The sequence below is a fragment of the Tupaia chinensis genome, unplaced genomic scaffold, assembly GCF_000334495.1.
Source record: "Tupaia chinensis unplaced genomic scaffold, TupChi_1.0 Scaffold144682_1, whole genome shotgun sequence".
Taxonomy (NCBI): domain Eukaryota; kingdom Metazoa; phylum Chordata; class Mammalia; order Scandentia; family Tupaiidae; genus Tupaia; species Tupaia belangeri.
In genome coordinates this window covers 2,734,433-2,743,355 of record NW_006204543.1, presented here as the reverse complement: position 1 = coordinate 2,743,355, position 8,923 = coordinate 2,734,433, and the positions used below count along the sequence as shown (strand labels likewise).

The following is an 8,923-nucleotide window of genomic DNA, read 5'->3' as shown; positions in this document are numbered from 1 at the left end:
GCCACTGTCGGCCTGAGGGACTTCATTGTCATCCTGCCTTCTGCGCATCTGTCCCCGAAATGGACAGTGACGTGGGCCGTTTCTCGGGACATCATAGTAAGGAAGAAAAGTGGGGCACACACCTTACACGCGGTTTACGTAAATGATACCATTTCCATACACGGCGAGGGCACCCAGCAGTTTTTAATCGGGGTGACTTTGAGGGAATTTCTTTTTTCTTAGAATTTTACTGTAGGATGTGTACACTCGCTGGAGAGACAGAGAAAGAGAAAAAGTGAAAAACACCCCCTGGGGGGATGGCCACGTTGCAGCCCCTTCCCCACTCTCCTCTCGAGGCTGGGCACGTGCACCCCGCGCAAGTTTCCAGTGGCTGGGTCAGTCCTGTGGGAGCCACCTGCTGGCCACACGGGGACTTTTTCTTATGAATGACTTTGATCTTTTACTTTTTTTTTTTTTTTTTTTTTTAAGAATTACTTATTTAACTTTACTTACTCATTCACCCAGTGGCTAACAGTGGAAGTCAGTAGCACCGTCTGTCACTCACCGGCGTCTGTAAATGCGTGCCGAAACCTCACTGGGCCGGAAGAAGTTGTCACCGGGCTGACCCTGCGGGGTGGCCCCTGGCTCTTTGCGGCCTGTCCACACTACCTTGGTATGGTCAGAGGTCGGACTGTCATCTCTGAGGGTCCAGGAGGGCCTGTGCCGCATCAGTACCTGTCCTCGAGGGTGAGAATATGACCCGCCCCATTCACAGAGCCAGTCGTCCCCAAGCTGAGGGGTCTGTGGGTGCCTGGCTCCAGCTCCCCATCTGCTCAGGGGCCACACTCCAGAACCCGGTACTTGTTCCTGACCGCTGCACAGCCCTGCCATGGCCCTGCTCCCGGGCACGCTCCGTCGGGCTAGTTTGACAGCTCAGGCTTCCTGGCTCCCCACCTCCTGGAAGAGAGAAATTCACTTGTCGAAATAGGGGGCTGGCCCTGCAGTGCCTTGGTTAAGGTGCTGGTCGGGACCCCACACGGCCCACCAGGGCTTGAGTCCTGGTCGAGAGGCCTGGAGAACACAGCACTGAGTGCAGGGGAGCAGGAGCGGAGCCCCATTCCTGGAGCGGTTAGTGCAGGCAGAGTCCCGAGGCCGCCAGAGCCCCACCTGCCAGGAACGGCGTGCCGCCTCCCTTCCTGGCCCTCTCTCTGGGACGGTTTTGAGATGGCCTGAGCGGCCTCCGCTCTGCCCAGAGGTGCCCGAGGCCACTCCCTGCTCTGGTCCAGCCCTTCTCTGTGCCACAAGGGGTCCACCCCCACATCAGCCACCAGCTCCCGGCGGATAAGCTCCTGCCGCAGTGTCCTTTCTGGGGCTTGCGCTCTTGGCCATCCGCAGGTCTAGAGTCCTGCCTCCCGGAGGGTGGGGCCGCAGGGCTCTCCCCGCCTGGCCTGAGCGAGGCGCAGGTCCGGCCCCTGCTGCCCAGGCACAGACTGAGCCCGAGGCTTCCAGGACAGGAGCCCGAGGCTCCGCTCCTCCCGCCTGAGCTGCGCCCAGCCCTGCCGTCTCCCGCGTTGGCCTGCATTTCAGGCCGGTCTTGAGTGGGGACAGCTGCCCCGCGCTGGGTGGGGCTGAGGGGAAAGATGCCCCACGGAGCCCCCTCCTGAGTGGGCCTGCTTCTCTCTAGCAACCCGCAAATGCAAGGGAAGCCAGCTGCTCTGAAGAGCCCCGTGTCCTGCGCAGAGAAGCCTGGCAGGGTGCAGGAACCCCCGGACAGCAGGTAATGACCTTCCCGGGCACGGCCACATGGCGGGCGGTCTTCGGCGTCTGGCCGTGAGAAAGGGCTCCTGAGGGCTGAGGCAGGGCCCCTGTTAGGTGGGCACAGCCGCCCCGCTCTCCCTCCCACCCCGGCCTGCCCAGTGCATGTGGACCCAGCCCAGTGCAGGCTTCTCAGGTTACCCGCCTCCTCCCTGCCCACCTGTCCTCAGGCCAACCTGGCCAGGGCAAAGGCTTGCATTCCAGCGCCCCTCCTCTGCCCCAGCCCCATGGCTTCCGTCAGGCCAGGTGAGTGCACAGAGCTCCAGGCCATGGGAGGAGGCTGTGAAGAGAGCCGTCCTGCAGGAACCATGGCCCACGGCCAGGCCCTGGAGCCGTGAGTCCACTCCCCACATGGGTCCCATCCCTGCACTGCCTGCCCGCTTAGCCCGGCCAGAGAACCGGGAGAGGGTCCTAAGGGTGTGGGCAGGTGCTGAGCATCGTGTTGTCCTGGGGGCTCTGCTGGCACCTGCCTGGGTGGGAAAGCTCTCAGGCCCGCCCCTCCCTCTCTGCTGGCACTTGCCTAACCCTGAAGTGGGAAGCCAGGGCAGAGCTGGCCCTGCAGAGGCTCAGGCAGGCCTCAGGGTTCCTTGCCCCTGGAATGGAATGTCTCTTTGCAGCCTCCTCTGGCCAGAAGGCTTGAAGGGCGAAGAGGGAAAGAAATGCAGCCCAGAAGGGGTGAGTGCGGGGGCTGGCCCTAGGCCGCCTGAACTCAGTGGCTGTTGGCTCCTGGGCCACCAGGCCTGTCACTAGGAAACGAGACCAGAAGGACGCCCCTCCTGGGTGGGAGTGCTTTGTCCCTTTGCAGCCACAGGCTGTGTTGGGGCCCAGCGTCACCAGGAGACCAGCCTGAGAGCCCATAGCTGGCGGGCCGGGCGGCGGCGTGCCTGGGCTCTGACCTCCCAGGGCTCCTCCGGTGGCCCCTGTGCTTGCAGACGCTGCGTAGTAAGCGCAACCAGCAGTACCACAGGCTGTTCAGGGACATCCCGTCGGAGGAGCTCGTCCTCAAAGGTGAGCCTCTCCGGCGGGACGGCTGCCCCCAGGCCTCTGTGCTGCTTCCAGGGCTGAGCAGACTGCAGACTGGCCGTCTCTGCCCGGGGTCAGGCCCGCTCTCCCCGTGTTTGGGGGGCGGAGCTGAACTTAGCAAGGTTTCACTGAGGACGTGCCAGGGCTTCCCGCTCTTCGGTATTTGTGCTCAGTGTCAGCGGCTGTCCTCCCTGCCCAGGCCTCCCTTGGAGTGGGGGTCATTTGCCCTCTCACCAGGGCAGGGCAGGGGCGTCTGCCTGAGGCTGTGAGAATCCAGGCTTGGAGACCCAGACCCTGCGGGGCAGCTGGAAGAAGAGGAAGCGCCTAGCCGGGGTGGAATTCTGGCCTGGGGCGGGGAGGGAGCAGCGAGGCCCCGGGGCTCCCCGGGGCTCCCTGGAAGCCCTCGCTCACGGGCCTCCTGTGCGACCTCCAGTGTGCTCCTGTGCCCTCCAGAGGGACCTCCTGCTGCAGGGCCGGCTCTACATCTCCTCCAACTGGCTCTGCTTCCACGCCGGCCTCTTCGGCAAGGACGTCAAGGTGGGGAGCCCGGCCTGGCCACTGCGTGCGGGCACCAGGGAGGCCTCTCGCCTGTCAGATGCGCTGTTCCGGGGCACCCATCGTGTCCAGGGAGGGGGCCCTGACCCAGACCCCTCGCGTGGCCCGAGCTGGCCTGAACGACTCACAGCCAGAGTACCCTGCCTCTGGGCGTCCCAGGAACGCCTTCAGAGAAAGGAATGGGATGTCGCCGTTAGGGCGTGGCCGAGAGGTGGCCCGGGGACCCGCGTCACCAGAGTCTGGGCTTCCCCAGAGCATCCGTCCTCGGGCCCCTGGATACCAAGGCCCTACCCAGCGAGAGCCGGGAACCGTGTGTGCCGGGGCCTGGCCGAGAGGGGGACGAGTCGTTCCTGCCGAGGCGGCTCCTCTGAGCTTCGCGCCTGCCCGCTGTGGCTGGGCCATGTGGGCAGTGCCGGGGCCCTGTCCTGGGGGTGAAGCACGCCTCTCCTTCAGGTGGCTATTCCTGTGGGGTCTGTGCAAATGATCAAAAAACACAAGATGGCCCGGCTGCTTCCCAACGGACTGGCCATCACCACCAACACCAGCCAGAAGGTCAGTGTGCCCCGTCAGCCTCCCCCAGCCCGGCGCCACCCAGACGGGCACACTGCCGGGCTTTGCCTGCTCCCCGCCAGCTCCCCACTTGTGGACCATGCTGGAGGAGAGGTTCCTGAGGGGCCTGGGGAGGGGTCTCACCTGGCCCACCCCTGGTTTTCTTCCTCCCCCGCAGTATGTCTTTGTGTCCCTGCTGTCCCGGGACAGTGTGTATGACATGCTGAGGAGGGTCTGTACCCACCTGCAGGTCAGTGCTCAGGGCAGGCGTTGGACTGGGGGCTGCTCGGCCGGGACTCAGGGCTGGGATGAGGATGGGGGGCTCAGCCCGGCTATGCAGCAGGGATGGGGCGGGGAGGGGTGAGGCTCAGGCCGGTGCTCCAGGGGCAGGATTCAGACCGTGCAGGGAGGGTGCCCTGCTCCAACATTAAGCGGGGCCCCTGCAGGCTCGGGGGCTAGACTTCCCCAGACAGAGTGCAGGAAAAGCCATGTGGGGGCGTGCTGGCGCTCCCCACGCCTGGCCCAGTGCACAGACTACCCCGTTGCCCCCCAGCCTTCCAGCAAGAAGAGCCTGAGTGTGCGAGAACGCCCGGACGGCCCGGAGTGCACGGCCCTGGTGAGAACAAGGCTGGGCGTGCAGGCAGCAGCTGAGAGCCCGCGGCTCCATGGCTTCAGGGCCTCCAGGAGCGGCCCACGGAACCGAGCTGGGGCCCCCGCCTTCAGGGGCGGCAGCCATGAGGGCCAGGGAGTCCCCTACCATGCAGAGCCAGCAGGTCCTTGCCGATCTGCTGCCTTTCTGAGAAGTCCAGCCCGGAAGGCATGCCGCAGGACGGGTCCCAACCTGTGTGGACGCGGGCCGGTGACCCCACTTCCTTTGGTTGAGTCAGGAGGGCCTTAGGGGTAAAGAGGTCCCTAGGGAGGGACTCCGGAGGCACCACAAGAGGACCCGAGAAGCACATTTTAGGTGGGCCGTGGCCCCAGCGGTTTCCCCAGGGCAGTTTCTGGGGCAGGGATGATGGTGGCGTGGCCCTGCCCGTTTGGAGCCGCCTTCGGTGCGATCCGTGGCCAGCCAAGCGCGGTACGCATCGAGCCGTGCAGGAACGGAAGGTGATGTTCCCGTTTTTGTTGATAGGGACCCCAAGGCCCTCTGCCAAGGTCGGTGCCGAGCTCGGTTGCTGCCTGAGTGGGGATGGCTACAGCCCATCCCATAGCTGTGCCGGGCCACCCTCTCCTGGCCTCAGGCCCGAGCACGGACCCGGGTGGCTCCCAGCTGAGGTTCCGCCGTGGCCCCACGCTGGCAGTCTTCAAAGAGTTTCTGTTTCCTGCAGGGTGGCCCTCACGGCAAGGGAGGGGGCAGGAGAGGCATGGTGCCTGGCCGCTGCCCTCCGTGCCTGCTTCTGACCCCAGCCAGGCTGTCCTGGGAGTACCTGGGAAAGCTTCGAGGACCTGGCGTGGGCTCCTCAGGGCAGGCGAGAGCCCCAGGCCACGCTGAGCCGGCTTCTGTCTGCTCTGCAGGACGTCCTCATCCCCGAGATGAAGTGGAGGAAAGTGTGCCCTCCCTCCAGGTCCCTGTCCCTCCCAGCCGACATCCCTGAGGTCCCTCGGCCATCCAGGGACTCCACAGACAGCTTCTTCCCCTGCAGGAGGCCTCCAGGGTCCGGTGAGTCCTGGGAGCTTGTCCAAGCGCACAGAGGCTGGCTCCTTCTTGGGTCCCGCAGCCGCCAGTGGGGCTCCTGAGAGCTGGCGCGCCTCTCTGCAAATCAAATGGAAAAGTCAGTGCCCCGGACACCTTCAGAGGGAGGGCCTGCCTGTGCTGGGGAGGGCTCTGCCGGCCGAGCTGCCCACCCGCCTCCCATTTCAGAGGAGGGCGCTGTCTGCAAGGACGAGCTGGAGGAGGAGGCCCCGGGCGACGGGGTGCCGAGGCTCTGGGACTTCCTGCTGCTCAAGGTCGTCTTTGTGCTGTAGGTGACTGTGTGGGGAACCCCCCGAGACGGGGTGTTTGGGACGAGGGCCATGAGGAGGTGTCCCTGTCCAGAGGCTGGGGTGCTTCCGAGCCCACTTCTAGCTCCCAGCGGTGTCCGAGAGCCACGCGGCATGCCCTCCCCCAGCAGAAGGAAGGCTCTCGAATTAGGGGGGAGGCCGAATTAGGGGGGAGGCCATGTGGCGGGGAGGGGACTGCTGGGGAAAGGAGAAGGTGCTGCACAGGATTAGGGTGGAGGAGGGCCATCAGAGGGCGGGGGGGAGACGCCAGGGAGAACAGCCCTGCCCTGTCCACCTCTCAGCACCAGTGGTGGTGGCGTGGCCGGAGGTGCAGGGATGACCAGCCCCTGGCTCCCTGGCGTTCCCGTGTCAGCCTCCCCGGCCCTGCTGGCTGGACCTCGCACCTGCTGGGCCTGGGCTTGCCACCCTCGGGGGCACTGATGGCCCTCCCTGAGGAGGCACAGGAAGGACCGAAGTGGCTGGTCAGAGGGAAGGTGGAGGGACAGGGCCTAGAGCCCAGCTGGACTGGAGGTCCTACACAGTGTGTGCCTCCGGGCCCCCATGGCCTCTGGGAAGACAGCTGCCTGGCCCTGAGCCCCACAGTGGGGCCGCAGCCGTGGCGGTGGCTCACCCTCTCCTGTTCTGAGGAGCCTCCCAGGGTGTGCGGTCTCTAGGAGACCCAGCCCCTCCTGCCCTCCGCCCCCAGGATCTGCTGCTTGGTCACGTCCTCGTGCTACCTGGCGCTCCGCATCTCACAGCTGGAGCGGCAGCTGTGCGCCTTGAATCTGAACGGCCCCGGCCCCGGGCACAGGTAAAGCCCTTCCTCTTCCTGATGCCTCTGGGTTGCGGGTTGGGAACACGGGCCAAGTGCTGTTACCCTGGCTGGCCCTGGCCCGGTTCTGAGCTGGCTTGGTGGCCCTCAGCAAGGCCAGGCATGTGCAGAGTGCCCGGATTGCCACGGCCCTTCCTCACGCCAGGGGACCGGCTTCTCTGCCCTTCCACCCTGGTCTGCCTGTCTCTGGGGCCCCCTGATCCGGGCATTCTCCCGTGTGCAGGTAACAGCTCCCTGGCCTTGGCCAGCTCCTCCGGAAGAACGCTCTGGGTGCTCAGTCTTCACCAGGAACGCCCTGGCCCGGACCGAGTGCGAGGGCACCTGTTCCAGACCCGCCTCGCCCAGCTCTCCTCCCCCACGGCAGCTCCAGTAGCTGCTTAGAGTGTGGCTCCGACAGCTTGTGAACTCAAACGAAGCTTGAGGTTTTGGAACCAGCTGAGGAATTCTGTACACTCAGCTTCAGCCGCCACTTACAGGAGAAGAAAAGCACACTCGCTCCTTGGAGACAGCTCTGGCACCTGAGCCGAGGGCCGGGCGCCTCCAGGGGCAGGCCAGAAACAAACACTGGGTCTGAGTGTCACTGTCCTGCAGCCCCAAGGCTCTTCTGTAGGGAGCCAGGCACCTGCCAGGACTCAGGCAGGGCCCTGTGGGGCTGTGAGTGTCAAGGGCTGCTGGCCAGGAGTCCAGCAAGAGGGGACTTTTCACATCCTAGACTGAGGCTCTGCGCTCCCTCACAGGAGGCTGCCAGTCCCCGGGAAGATGCTGCCTGCAACAGGGGATGGTGGCAGGGACCATGAGACGGAAGGCCCCAGAATTCCAGGTCCCCACTGTCACTGCTTGGGGTGATGGACAGAACAGGGCCTTGGGTCACCGCATTTACAGACCTGGCACTCACCCGGGCCCTCAGACACATCCCAGGTGTCCCAGGCCCTCGTGGTGGGAGTGGGAGGGAGGCAGTGAGCCAGGACTCCCATCTGACTGCCGGACCCGAGGCATGGCTGGCGGCATCCTGTCGGGAGGCTTGACTGGGCAGCCAAGGGTGACAGCGTTGGGCCGTCACGGGGCCGAGCTCACGCATGTCAGCATCACCCGTAGTCAGAGCGATGAGCCAGCGTGCGAGTCCTCGTCTTCAGGAGGTGTGTTCACTGTGAATAGGTGCAGGGGGACCTGGTTGTGTCGGGACCAGGCCAGGGTCTGACACCTTGGGACACAAAGAGGGAGAGCATGAGGAAGGCGGGCATCGTGGTGGCTTTACCTTGGCGATTCCACCCCCCCTGTCGGGCTCTATTCTGAAAAGCTTTGGTGTCCCAGAACTGGGGCCTGACCCCTCTGGGATGCCCACCCACTAAGACGGTGCCTTCAGGGACTTGGGAGGGACCTGAGTGGGGAGGCCAGAGTGTCAGTGAGGGGCAGGTAGTGAGAGGTGAATCCGGGCCCAAGTAGAAGGGGAGTCACGGATCGCAGAGCCCGATCGTCCACCCTGCCGATGGACTGCGCCCTGCGCTCAGATCGGAGTCTGCACCCTGTCCTCGTCCTAGTCTCTAGGGTCAGGCGTCAGTCCTGGCCGTGAATGCAGCTTGTGCCAAACCCATCCATCTCAGTGTCATGGGCCGTGCCAGCCCCTCTCAGCACGGCACAGGCAGGGTGCAGACCCTTAGTTATGGAGCCAGCCCTCTTTCCACTCTTCTGTCAGAGTTTTGGGGATACAATCCTCGCCCAGCTCTTTGCTTCCTTGGTCCCCCTGAAAGGCAGGGCGAGCAATCCCTTTTCTGAGCCTGGCTGGGTTGAGCCAGAGGCCGTGGGGGCCGAGTCTCGGTGGACGTGCCAAGGTGCCAGAGCAGCCGACCTCCAGCCGGACCAGGTTCAGCAAGGGCGGGGGCGGGCTGTAGGGTTGGTCGGCGCCCGGAGGTGTGCCGGGCCTCTGTGAGGGCCCTTTCTCTGTTTCCCCCTGTTGTCCCCAGCCTGGTCCCCTGGGGCTGTCGAACCTGCCGCGCTCATTCTTAAACCTGCTCACATGGGCCCAGGGGCCTGTAATTCTCTGAGAGCCCGGGCAACCCCCTTTGGGTTGATTGCCAAGGCATTAGCTATTGAAGAGATTAGCTAATAAAAAACAATTTTTCTGATGTTCTATGATATGGAAAGTTCATTTTTATCTTTTGACTACTTACTAAAGATACTTTTTTTTTTTTT

At 64.3% G+C, this 8,923-nt stretch overlaps 1 protein-coding gene across 5 annotated transcripts; it reads left to right on the top strand.

The window, feature by feature from the left end:
- The first annotated feature begins 483 nt into the window (after window positions 1-483).
- Window positions 484-8,806, top strand: GRAMD2A (GRAM domain containing 2A). 5 transcript variants are annotated; one of them, XM_006167264.2, is made up of 13 exons: window positions 484-726; window positions 1,664-1,756; window positions 2,018-2,128; window positions 2,412-2,469; window positions 2,727-2,802; window positions 3,251-3,354; window positions 3,826-3,924; window positions 4,100-4,171; window positions 4,475-4,537; window positions 5,437-5,581; window positions 5,783-5,882; window positions 6,608-6,712; window positions 6,957-8,806. In XM_006167264.2, the coding sequence occupies exons 2-13, from the start codon at window positions 1,674-1,676 to the stop codon at window positions 6,958-6,960; spliced, it is 1,020 nt and encodes a 339-aa protein (XP_006167326.1). In that variant the 5' UTR covers window positions 484-726; window positions 1,664-1,673; the 3' UTR covers window positions 6,961-8,806. The 5 variants fall into 5 exon arrangements, with proteins under 5 accessions (XP_006167326.1, XP_006167325.1, XP_006167329.1 ...); XM_006167263.2 differs by lacking the exon at window positions 484-726 and having other exon boundaries at window positions 1,426-1,756; XM_006167266.3 differs by lacking the exons at window positions 484-726; window positions 2,018-2,128 and having other exon boundaries at window positions 1,427-1,756.
- The last annotated feature ends 117 nt before the right edge of the window (window positions 8,807-8,923 follow it).